This window comes from Limulus polyphemus, unplaced genomic scaffold, assembly GCF_000517525.1.
Source record: "Limulus polyphemus unplaced genomic scaffold, Limulus_polyphemus-2.1.2 Scaffold10, whole genome shotgun sequence".
NCBI classification, from domain to species: Eukaryota; Metazoa; Arthropoda; class Merostomata; order Xiphosura; family Limulidae; genus Limulus; species Limulus polyphemus.
The window spans coordinates 430,098-443,474 of NW_013665620.1; the positions used below are offsets into that span (position 1 = coordinate 430,098).

Sequence of the window (13,377 nt, forward strand, 5' to 3'; positions counted from 1 at the left end):
AATACTTGTTACTGTAAATTGTATTGTTGTGTGTATATTAAAACGTATTTGTGTTAAAAACGAAGACGGTGTGTATCAATCTTGTTCGCAAATATCGTAAATTTACTAAAATATTGGCGTATATTTAAATATTAAATCCAAAACACAAATTAAATACTAAATTTAAATTATCGGTTAACTCGGCTTCGGACTATTCGAAATTCTAATACGTAACAAGGTAGGATTTGAACCCGAGAGTGCTTGCACTACAGATGATTGTTCTATGAACTGAGCTAAAGATTTACTCACTAACACTTCCTGGTAATGACCTTTTAATAATTAAAACTACCACATGGGTTCGAACTAATGCAAATACCATACAGATAAAAACAAACAAAAAGTTGATCTGAATGAAGAAATTAAACAAATATCTAAAACTTTTAACGTTGAATCTTTTTCACGGATCATGCTGTTTCGTACTAGTTTCAGACCATAAATATGCTGCCGAGTAGTTTCAAACTCTAGTTCAGTTTGTTTGTTTGTTTGTAATTAAGCACAAAGCTACACAATGAGCTATCTGTGCTCTGCCCACCACGGGTATCGAAACCCGGTTTCTTGTACCATGAATTTGCTAACACATTTCATCTAAATTTGCTTGCTATATATGATTCAAGTTGTTTCCTAAACGTCGGAGAAAGTTCCAAACATTAATGCCAGGCGGTTAGGGCGATCGACTCGCAGTCTGCGGGTCGCGAGTTCGATTCCCCGTCACACTAAATATGCTCGCCTTTTCAGCCGTGGGGGCGTTATAATGTGACGGTCAATCCCACTATTCGTTGGTAAAAGAGTAGCCCAAGAGTTGGCGGTGGGTGGTGATGACAAGCTGCCTTTCCTCTAGTCTTACACTGCTAAATTAGGGACGGCTAGCGCAGATAGCCCTTGTGTAGCTTTGCGCGAATTAAAAAAAACAAATTCATCATGTTAGGTGAAATTTCCTTCTGTCTTAATTAATAACAATAAAAATTTTCGAGAGAAAAATGTACAGACTGAAAAAATTGACTTCAACAAACACTTGCTGTAGTTTTTAAGTATGCATAAAAGCATTTATAATATTCATTTTGAACTAGAGGCCCCCAGTAGCACAGCGGTATGTCTTCGGACTTACAACATTCACAGTACTGACTAACTGGTTGACAGTAGAAGACGCTTGGTAACTGACTAAATTTGTGTTCCGACGATGAAACAGAGATACGAAATTAAAAAATAAGGAGTTTCTGTTAGACTAAGTTTATTTTTGAAATTAGGCCTACAGTGAACGCTGATTATGCTAAAGGTGGACATTGAAGGAACAAACTGTTTTAGTTATTAATAATGGTTGGAGACGGCTTGAATGGGCAATGAAGAAAAACTTTATTATACGTTTAACACAACAGCAAATGTATAACGTTTCGAAAAGGTTTTGTCATCATCAGACGTTGTACATTTGCTGCTGTGTTAAACTTATATTAAAGTTTTTCTTCATTGTACCTGATGATGACAAAACCTGAAATACTTTTAGGCAGGATTAGAGTAAATTAATTTATGAGACTTTTTTGTTGTTGTTTTATTAGCTATATTTTTGTGCACCAGCAATACCAAGCGTGGAGCGTGCGTATACCCGTTTCGATTTGATTACTCATCAGGATCTATACCAGCCTATCCTCAAATTGAAATTCTTTTAGGCAGGATTAGAGTAAATTAATCTATGAGAACTTGGGAGTGGTCAAAGACACGAATCAAAAGAGTTTCACCTCTTGCGTCCAAAACTGTAATTAGATCTCAAATCGGTCAAGAGATGACGGAGCTAAAAACAAAAACAACCACACAGAAACTCAGAACCATTCTTCTTTATTAAAATAAACCAATGAAAGTAAAAAAAAATTATCAACCACAGAAATTTGCAAATTGATTCATAATTTGCTATATTACAACATATTTAATAATTTGATGATTTATTTTCAAACAAAATTTTATTTTTAAATTTATACTTTAACAAAATGTGAGCACAACACAGATAGTCCAAATGTGTAGGTTTGTACTTAACTAGAAACAAGCAAAATATATAAAAACTCTGTGGGTCGTCTTGAACTTTAAATTTGATAATAACAGATTGGAAGATTTAAAAAGAAAACATATAGATTTTTAATGTTTAATAATACTACTAACATGTGAACCAACTTGGGTCATTTATAAAATAACGTGAATGTGGAATATTTGTATAGGACAGACTAGAAGATGTTTACACGTACATGAAAGCTGCGTTAAAAATAATGAAATAAAAATCTCACTTTCAACTGAGCCTACTAATGAAACTAAACACATGATTTAATGGGAAAACTATTGTTTATCACAATCTACAAGTATTGATTGTAAAAATGTCCGTGAAAATATTGAAACAATTACATATAATAAACAATAATTTTAATGTTTTAAATGATGATGAAAGATTGAAAGAACAAGTTGTCACTAGATAGCGCAACATTCAATGAGTTAAATCAGTATGTAAATTTGGTATTGACGATGTGATTTATCAGTATGGTATATATAGAGGTCTTAGCTTTGAAAAAATATTGACTTCCTGAGGATGACGAAGTAACGAAAAAAAACATAATAGAGTGTATGAGACTGTTAGACTTTTATTTACATTCAGCATATAATTGAGTTAATATTTTACTGTATTTTGAGGTTAAAATAAATTAGTTTTCTGTGTACCATTAAACTTACTTTGGTTTTCTTCAATACTGCTGTTCTTTTAAAAAAATCACACAACTGTCATTTTAAGTTTAATGGTATAAACTTTAATAACAAATGTGCTTATATATTTTTACTTCATAATGCACAGAATTTGTATGTGATTTAATCTTCTCTAACAAACGTTTATAAACCAGATTGCGTTACTGCCAGAATCACATGGTTTGTTAATGAGGATATATGTTTGATAATGTCTTAGCTCACATAAAAATACAATTTAATTTTCTTAGTATCGTGAGATCTTTTTAGTTAAACATATCGTGTTTTAGATGCTTCTTTTACTTTAGCAACTCTAGGTAGAGCGAAATGAATCTTTAGTAATGTCTTGGTTCTTTCCTTCACTCTCTCTCAAACACACATGGAATGAGAAGGAGGGATATAAGTAATCAGGTCGTTAATTGCAATTCCATTGATTTCTATATTCCCCGCTCAATCCGTCATTCATACTTTTAATATACGCATATCTATATATATATGTGTGTGTGTATGTAGGGGCCAACCGAACCAAATATTTTTGTGAAGTAAAAAAAGTATGCTTATATAGTTATAGCGCAGCTGCTTATAATATTTAACGTTTTCCAAATAGTCTACATTTTTCTGATGAAGCATTAGCATTTTTTGCTTGGCTTTTGATCTCACAAATTAGAACCCACCTTTCAAACAGAGGCGATTTTAACACTTCAAACTACTCGGTGCAATCTTCTTAGGGTTCTGTCCGTATTGATCAGCTATAAGTATAGAAATTTATAAGTTTTCTTGCATTACTTTGGGGGGCTCGTCGGTGCTTTGCCCCAAAGCTAGATACATACGTCTCTGGTTTCAAACATTGCGTACGTGCCTGTGAATAAACTTGTGCTCCGTCACGTACCTTTCATGGTATAAGAAGTTGCTTTCCATTATAATTTATATATATATATTTGCTTCAGTGATAACTCTTGGATAATTTACCACACTAGTTTTAAGATTTTGCTCCAGCTATTAATAGCCAGAGCTCACAAGTCACCTGAATATATATAGGGTCATTAAGTGAGTCACTGATTTAAAACGAAGAATTGTAATTCGATATTTAAAAACAAAAATCTTTAAAATTGGGTATATTAATCTTTCTTCGGGGCAGCTACGGAGAAAGGTCAAAGTTCGAGCCCATTTTATAACGCTGAACACGCTACGCGTTGTAAAAGTGACATTAAATACTGCTACTTGGTTAAGAGTTGCTCTATAGGCGGTTGGTGCTGATTACTGGTTGCTCCATCCTCCTCTAGTCACTAGTTCTAAATTAGGAACAGCTATGCCTAAACTTTCGGGTCGTTGAACTGGCTAAACCCATGTTTCGTATAAAGTGCTGTTCAGGTTTGAAAATACCAAATACTTTTTTAAAATGATATTTAACAATCTCATAAGTATTTCAATGTACCATTGTAGGATACCTTATACGTTGAAAAACTGTTTGAAATAAGATTTTTTTAGTCTGAATATTTTCTCAAGCTTATATATAAAAGGGTACTTGTAGTTACGTTTTGAATTCCACTATATATGCATTTATTTCATTCATGTAAGGACGGTGGAAAAGTGGCGTCATCTATGAATAATTGAATCAAGCAGATAAAGACGACATTGAAAAATTTCATTACCAGGCATTTCAGATTACAAATATCACTATGTATAGAAACATTGTAATCATTAAAGCTGGAAAACCACGAGGAACAAAGTTAGCTGTGAAGCACATGAAATATGACAGTGCTTGGGGCCCTTTTAATCGTATTTATATAATATAGCATACTGAGTAATTCTATGTCTTTTCCTGTCACAACACTCACTGTAATGAATTGGGCACAAAAACATGGATAACTCATTTTCGGCATAAAAAAATGTAAGGAGTTCCAGCAGGAATTAATGGGATTAACTGGAATATTGATTGTATTTTTATTTAAATTTTTGTGTGATTAATATCTTGTTTGGGCTATGTGACCAACAAAACCACGGCCATAGAATTAATTTGTTGCTTATAGTTAAAAATGTACTTTTATACTTACAAATATCTGTTCTTTTAGCTCTAAGAAACTGAGACACTTCTCACAGGCTTGTAAGAGTATTTCATTTATTTCTTATTTCAGTCAACAAAGATGATTCCATAAAAGTTCAGAATGCCAGTAAGTGTGGCAGATAATTTTAACAAGAGAACACGGACTGGCTATAATACAGCAGAGATACCTTTTGCTATTTAACACGCTCATGGTCGACTACAGGCTACATCATCCCGTGATTGCCAAGTAAAATTAATAACAGATGTTTACAAATGCCAGGTTAGTTGAAATCATCATCATTGTCATTCTGCCTCAAGTAGAATTTAGGGTTTTTTGTGACCATGAACCTGTTAAATAATTATCAATATACAAGACCAAATAGTGAGTGATACTCTTAGCATGAAAACACTGAAATTGAAACAAGAACAGTAACATTCTTATAACTGACTAAAATATATATACACTTCAACAGTTTGGGTATAAAATATGGATGATGAGCAATACAAGTAGCTGCCAAAGATAAATTCTTCCTATCACATGCCTAGATCTCTGTGAAGAATTTCAGCTTTCTTGGGTAGAACTGGCACATTCCTTACTTAATTGATGCAGACTTCATGTAGTAGAATTGTTACAGAAATATCAACATTCAAACACAGTATCTGTGTGGTCTTGCCAGTCAGCACCCAAAGGCTGTTGGGTGATTATTCGAAAAAAGGATTTTCTCAAGTCAATGACTGAGTACACAAGCAAGCAAGCCTGAACATTTTACAAAGCAATTTTACAATGTACAAAAACACTGTACAACTACCCTACAAACAGAAACATGCAAATATTTGGTACTGTACAAATGTGTAACAAAGAGCAACTCGCTGAAGCTATAATATCATGTACACTTGATTTATCATGGCAGTGGTTTAGGAATAACACCAAACTGCTCTGATTAAAACTGGCCACTACAAAACAAACAAATTACATAAGGAAACACAACAACCATTTTTATACAAATTCCATAATGCAAAATGTTTTTCATCGCCTATTATAAGTTACAATAAATGATAATACAAGTTTGTAAGGCTCAGCCTAGTTACTTGGTTTCTATGAAGCAATCTGATAATACCAAATGATTATACAGTTACCAACTGGTGATACACATCCATTCCTACTAATAACCCTGGTAATAAATGTCCTCAGAAATTAGTCTAATAATACATAGATGTACGAGTTGGCTTGGCTTAAAAGTTTATAGAATTTAAAGCAATATAAAAGCAAATTTAGTGGAAAAACAAATAACCTTTATAAGGTTTTATTATCTCATATTATTTTACATTGTGTGTTTGACCACGAACTCCTCCCACAGTTTTGAAGCAAGCAGAACCAAATTTTGCAGGCAGTTTTGGGGTGACCTTATCTATAATATTGTCTCCTATCAATGGGGGCTAAAATGTGCCTGGAAAGTCATCCAGGGATGGAATCTAGGAATAGATTTACAGGGTCAATGAACTTGAACCTGTCATTAGATTTTGTGTTTCTGGCCCCCTTCGGGATCCCAAGGGGCACTATTTTTGAAACTGTGTTCATACCCCACTCACAAGGTACAGGATAAAATGAGCCACATGTGCTTAGATATCATGTGGGTGTCCTAATGGGGTTTGCTTTTGAGTTTTATCTGTCAAACTTCTTAATGCCTATCCTGTCATATATTGTAACATTTATAGAGCTGCCACTTGATCTCAAGCATTGCAGATACTATAATAAAATAGGATAAAACAGTATCTTAAAAAATTTGACAGATTTCATGTAAAAAAAAGTAACAATGCTCGTCTTTGATATCTAATGCTCTGGTTCAATTTTTAAACAATAAAACCTATTAGTTAGATGGAGGCGCCGTGTTACTTATATAATTTGAAATACACTTTTAACCAGTACACTTTAACATCTTTATACATCTAAATCATAGTGTGAAAATAATAACCAAATTATCTGAATTCACATACACTACTAAAGGTCACACATTAGTTTTTAAGGTTTCTATGCACATACATATGGAAAGACAAGCAATTTGAAGCCTAGGAGAATATATATTTTCTTAGAGTATGTTTCTTTACCATTGCTATCAACAACACTAAGGCTTAAAACCCACTGAAACTAGCTAATGAGGAAAGCTTATTGAGCCTTGCTGGGAAAGGGAGTGGAATAGAGGTTTTTATGTTTTATTTCCTCAGTCCCTAAATATTAGAATTGGTTCACATGAGCAACAAACTTGTGATAAGCTGTAGTTATAATCTTTTGACTACAGTATATGTTAAACATAAAATGTATATACATTACATAGTTCCAACAATATTTTAACAGACTTAACTGGGCAATAACAGTTTCAAAAACAAGAAAACAGCAATTTTCATACATCTAATCAGCTGCTTCAAACTACAACTATCTGAGAATAACCAAGATAAAACCTGGAGAGACAATTTAATAGTAAACACATAAATAACATAAATAAAGTCTGGGATAATGTTTCCTTAAGGTAATAAATGACATACAAAGAATGTCAGTAAATGTGACAAGATTTAACTCTTGGATAGGTGGCATGTTTTTTATGTACTGTTTAATTTTTGAGTGTAAATTTATGGTTTAGTTTGGAAAAACAAAAAGTTTCAGAACTTTCACATAGTCTCATTTTTCTATTAAAGGGTTTTATATTCACGTTTTTAACTAAGAATACAAAATATTGTGTGCAATGTTAGTGCATTGAAATGTTAGTCAAAATTAAAAACATTCTCCTTCATAATAAATCCAAAATTACAGAAATTCACTGACATAAATATTGCAAATAAGATCTTTCTGTGGTAAGAAACGTGTAAAAGTATAAATCGTATTAAGTGTATTAGAAAAAGGAGGATTTTATCAACAAAATAAAAACTCATTTCAAGTTTTGTAGCTTTAGTTAAATAAGTAAAGAGTTGTGAAGCTCTTGTTCAGCACAAGCATTTCATATTTAGAAAAGAACACAATGACATTTAAATTCACTAGTTTATAACAGTAAAATCCAGCAGCTGTCTGGTGTATCACACTTGCTTTTAGGCAAGCAGATGACTAACATGCCCCTCTATCCTTCACTATTAAAGACTAGAGTCAGCTAAAACATGGTGTAAAAACAATCACTAGCACAAAACATGTATAATTACATGAACTCAATAAATCTCATGAGAACTAAAAACAAACAAAAATTACAAATCCACAAAGTGTATTATGGAATTTGATATGATTAATGTAGTCGCCAACTTGTTACACACAAGGTTTTCAAGAGAACTGTGTATCAATACCTAAATAACAAAGAACGGAAAAGAAATAAGTAGGTAAATCTATCTAAGAATGTAGTATTCTGTAAAATTAAGCTTCAATCTAAATTTTGTAATATTCAAAGCACATCATTGGGCTGTAGACAACACAGAGTAATTTACAGAAAATGGGCTTCAGGCACTTCTTTCTTCATGAAACAGTTCTGAAATTTTCATTAAGAGCATACTATCTTTCACAACATGTACTGCAGAACTCAGAATGTTTGCAATTTAGGAGAAACAAAATATGATCTATTATTCCTTATAAAAAAAACCAATTATGGTTAAAAATCAGAAACTTTTGAAGTATTCAATCTTAAACCTATGTTTATTTTGAATTCATGTCTTTTAATAATTTTTATAATGTAAAACATCAGGATGAATTTTTTTTGTACTGGTGAAAGAAATAGCTAAAAACATTGTGTTGTAAGCACACACTATCAGCAAATATGTACAAAATGACTGGTAATTTAGGATAGTGAGGGAATTGGTTAATCGTCAACATTCACTTCAAAGTGTTTGCTAATTGTAATAAAAAATACTGCAGGAAGCACTTCAACTTTCTAAAACAGAACACAAGTTTAAGTTTGCTGTAGAAGAAAATATCCTTTTAAAAAGCTTATAGTATATACAAAATCGCATGGGAAATATGCACACAAAAACATAAGGCACAGGCAAATTTTAAACTTGGGTGACCTATCTTCATGGGTCATTTGAGGGAGTAAAAGTTAAAAATATATAGTAAAGTTAAATGGAATTCTAATAACAGCCACAGAACACTAACAAAGAGCCTGGGTTGTAATAACATATCCGTAAGATGGGCTAAAGCATTACCCAAGCTTTACTCCGATTCTTTTGCCACCGCTGTCTATACTGGAAGGTAGCTGGTCATAAAAATACTTTATATTAAACAGAATAAAATCATATCTAGCTTTTCATGCCTATGATTGTGTACTTTGATTTCAATATGGTCCTTGTCATGACCACAAAGCTATGTACAATATTTTATAAAAATAGCAGCTAGCTAATATTTTAACCCTCGTTCACTGCACTGTATCACTTGAAGGAGCGATCATCTCCCAATAGTCTTTTTTTTTATATTAATTCATCACAAAATATTCTTACCATACCATAACCTCATATTTACTCATTTGTCGAATGGAACTTTTCACTGTTGTGCATCTAACAAGTAATTGAAATATATTACCTCACTAAAAACAATAAGCTTTAAAATTAGATTACACTTATTTTTACACCAAATGACAACATACAAAACCTTTATGAAAGCAGTTTTCATCAAGTGGAGATTGTGTCGTATTTACTACTAATTTTCTTTCTGCTTTTCTAAATTATTAAAAAACTACATATTTATCATGTTGGTTTGCATTAATACTCAACAAGTCAGGAATTAATAGTTCTCATGTAGTTTAAAAAGTTTATCAGATGTAACAATGTCACATCAGTTTTTCTTTTGTTGTAAAAAGTGTAAAAGTTACATTTTTTGTTCAGTCAACAGAGTTTGGTCAAGAATGTGCAAGTAGACAAATTTACTAAACTAGAGACTTTACAAACAGATTTGGCAAGTTTATTCCCAGTGCAGTTAATAAAAATAAGCCAACCTCTGAATGACTTCCATGGCTAGGTCAAGTAAATGCACAGTATGAGAGAACAAGATAAAACTCTTTAAAATGATCAAGACTGTCAGGAAGAAACACACTCAGAGCACCACTGTGTGCCAAAGACACACACAAGCAATCATAGCACCACTGTTTTAGTTTCATCTCCACATCTTGCATCATAAATACAACAATCAAGACTTTCTGCAAACAAATCATGCTTACATAAATTTAGATTTACTGTGTCTTAGAACAATGCATATGGTATGTCTGAGATTTGTCATGGGATTAAGCATAATCTTTTCTGTGCAGTGTTTTATATCGGTAATCTTAGATGATATTCCAAAGACTTGTACTAGAGTTAGGAATAATCTTTCCTGTGGTATTTTTAAGACATGTGATGAAGTTAGAAATAATCTCTTCTGGGTATTTTAAAACTATTGGAGTTGGAAATGATATTTTTGTAGGTTGCTGACATATGAACATATTAGTGGTATGTAAGTTTAGTCTTCTGGGTATTTTAAAATTATTGGAGTTGGAAATGATATTTTTGTAGGTTGTTGACATATGAACATATTAGTGGTATGTAAGTTTAGTCTTCTGGGTATTTTAAAACTATTGGAGTTGGAAATGATATTTTTGTAGGTTGCTGACATATGAACATATTAGTGGTATGTAAGTTTAGTCTTCAATTCATGGCTCCTGTTAGAGAAAAAAAAGCTAGCCATCATAGATGGCAGGGTAACTTAAAAGAAGACTGTCAGCGAAGGTAATGTTTATCAAAAATTGCTTGTTTTACTTTTTCTGCAGTGAACTACTGGATAAGTCTCTTTTCTTATTGACTAAAAACAAGACTGAAACAACTATGTAAATATCGCTTCTTAGAAGAAAACTTCAAAACAATCTTCTGAATTCCAATATACATACACATCTAAACATGCATGCACACTCGACACGTTAGTATATCATTAGCTTATAGATATGTTTATCTTTTCTATTTTTCACAATGGTTGACATGATGATAAACTAGGCAGCGTCATGCTTGCCTCCACAGAGATTACATCGAACACCACAATGGTGGCAGGCTTGAAGAGGTATATAGCACCACAGACATGGTACAAAGAGTGAGAGAAAAGCCAAACCAAACCAGCGACGGCGACACTGGTTATCCGAGTTGTCACAAGAGCAAGGATGATGATTAAAGTCACCCTCTGCATCTGACATACAGTGGTACAACATACACTGGGCACATGAAATACAGGTTGTAGCATTGATACAAGACAATACACCGTCTGGGGCATACTCGCAACTACCTCGTCTGTTGTCTTCCTCATTATACATCTCTTGACAATAACGACAATGAATTCTAGTAAGTGGTGATTGCTTCCTGGTTTCTTTACGTCTATCTTTCTTTTTCTTACACTTTGTTGGCAGCAAAGGAGGTTGTGTGGTGATTATATTTTGTTGTTTTTTCAAACTGTTTATTGAGTCCCGTTTTCCGAGCCTAAAGGAGTCCATTACAGGGTAAGAATATTCATGCTCAGTCCTAGATGGCTTATCTTTAGCAAATTGTACATAAGAGTAGGGTTCAGTTGGGATTGTTTCAATCTTATCACTGTCAAAAAGCATTTGTTCTTTGTAAAATGTTTTAGTTTTGTCTTTTTTCCATATTTCTTCTATGTGTCCTTTGTCTCCTGGATGACTGCCACTTCCTCCAGCTGTTCCCACGCCACTATTGCCACTGGTAGACCCTCCTACATTCCGAGCAGGGCGGATGTAATGTATTCTGTGCAGATAGTGGTGGTTGGCATGAGGGTGTGTAAAAGGTGGTGATGCAGAGGACAGCAAGTCCCCTGTAATACTAGTTGTGGTAGAGGAAGGTCTCAGGAACCCTGGGATACTCCCACTGGCTGTGCTGGATCCAGAAGAGGAGCGAGAATCTACAGGTAGGTCCAGTGTCTAGCAAAAGAAGTCCAATAATATATGTAAGAAGAAAGCCATCTTCAGCTATAAAACTATCTAGCAGAAAGGAAGTTAGATTAACAGTTAACTAGAAAAACGTAAACAAGAAAAAGACAAAAAAAAACATCAACATTTGTAACTATTGACAAGTTATAGCAAAGATGTACACAACGAATGATTAAAAAAAAGTATCACATTTAAAGGAGAAAAGGTAACTTGAAGCACATCCACGTTTACAGCAAATGGCGATGTATTACTGAATTAACAAAAGCATTTTAGGTCCCTTTATTACAATTCTCTGCAAAAAAATGTTTAACTTGAAAAACAAGTTTTCAAATGATTTTGATGACTAACAATGAAAAATACAAAATTGAAGCTAATAAGTTGAAAAAATTCATTTTATGAAGTGAATACACAACTACAAACCTATACGTAACAGAACAGCAGGATCTTTTTTTTTTATCTGAACAAACATTTTCACTAAAATTATATTCATTGAAATATTACAACTTGTTGACAATTACATTTCTGAGAACAATTTTTCACTTCATCATTAAAATTGTTCCTTTATATGTTAGGGTTATATACATATATATATAGTTCAAAATCTTATGCCTCATGATTCCTTTTGTGTAGGCAACATGTATCCCAATTTATGCTTTCCATTCCTGTACAATACTTCAGAAGCCTATCTGATAATGGCCAGATGGTACAATTAATCCAAGGTAGATTATAGAGTATGGAGAAATCATTTCTAATCTTCTAGTATTAATTTATGCTTTAGATTGAAAGAGAAGTTATTCACTTACAAAAGAAAAGATATAATATTACAAGAACTCTGTATAACATTCAATCATGTAATAATACTGACACACTTTAGGTTCTTTTGCTACATTTACCAGCCTATGTTCTGATGAGGTACACAATATGGTATTTGTTTTTAAAATAAAAAACAAGTTTTCAATGCTCTTATACATCTTTGTATATCTCTATGCTTAACTAATATATATGACCCGTATGAAGAGATTAAAAAGTTTGAACTATGGTTTTTTAAAAAAATTCCTTTGATTAATTAACCAAAAAAATCTGGTGCCCTGTTCTAGTTTCTTCAAAGCTACATATTATAGTTTCACATACTACCTATGTGTTTCAGTCACAAAGTTTAACACTTTATACAAGTCATTTGTTAGTCAAAGATTATCAAAAGAAGATTTTCTTCATTTTAACATTTAAGTGCACATAAAATTCATGTACAAACAATGGGAAAGTTTAAAAAAATGATATGTCATGACTCTGTTTTGGAAAACCCAAAAAAAGAATGATGTCAGAGAGTTGTGTGATATTATATGATAGAACACTGATGAATTACATGCAAACATTGCCATATACACTAAATGTGAAGTAACTCTTTATGGTAAACTATAACAGTTCAGATGTAATATATGAAATTAAACACAAGGGCAAATAATAAAAACATTAAAAAAATTTACCAAAATGTAGGATTGTTGTTTTTCCAAACTCTTTTCAAGAAATATTTTGAAACATATTATTTCTCAAGCTTTCCAAAGTCCTGTATAGTCAATATTTAATAGGATTTCATATTTATAATAACTAGTTCAATATATGTATGGACAAAACTATGATGATTGAAATGTGCAAGATGCTTCA

The 13,377-nt window shown here is 32.6% G+C and overlaps 1 protein-coding gene across 3 annotated transcripts in view; it reads right to left on the reverse strand.

Moving 5' to 3' along the window:
- Positions 1-4,850: 4,850 nt before the first annotated feature.
- The window catches only part of LOC106478313 (sprouty-related, EVH1 domain-containing protein 2-like), a 179,959-nt gene continuing 171,432 nt past the window's right edge, over positions 4,851-13,377 (reverse strand). For all 3 annotated transcript variants that reach the window (XM_022381956.1, XM_022381950.1, XM_022381960.1), the window contains one exon: positions 4,851-11,706. In XM_022381956.1, coding sequence (XP_022237664.1) covers positions 10,774-11,706 — 933 coding nt within the window. In that variant the 3' untranslated portion in view covers positions 4,851-10,773. The remainder of the gene's footprint in view (positions 11,707-13,377) is intronic.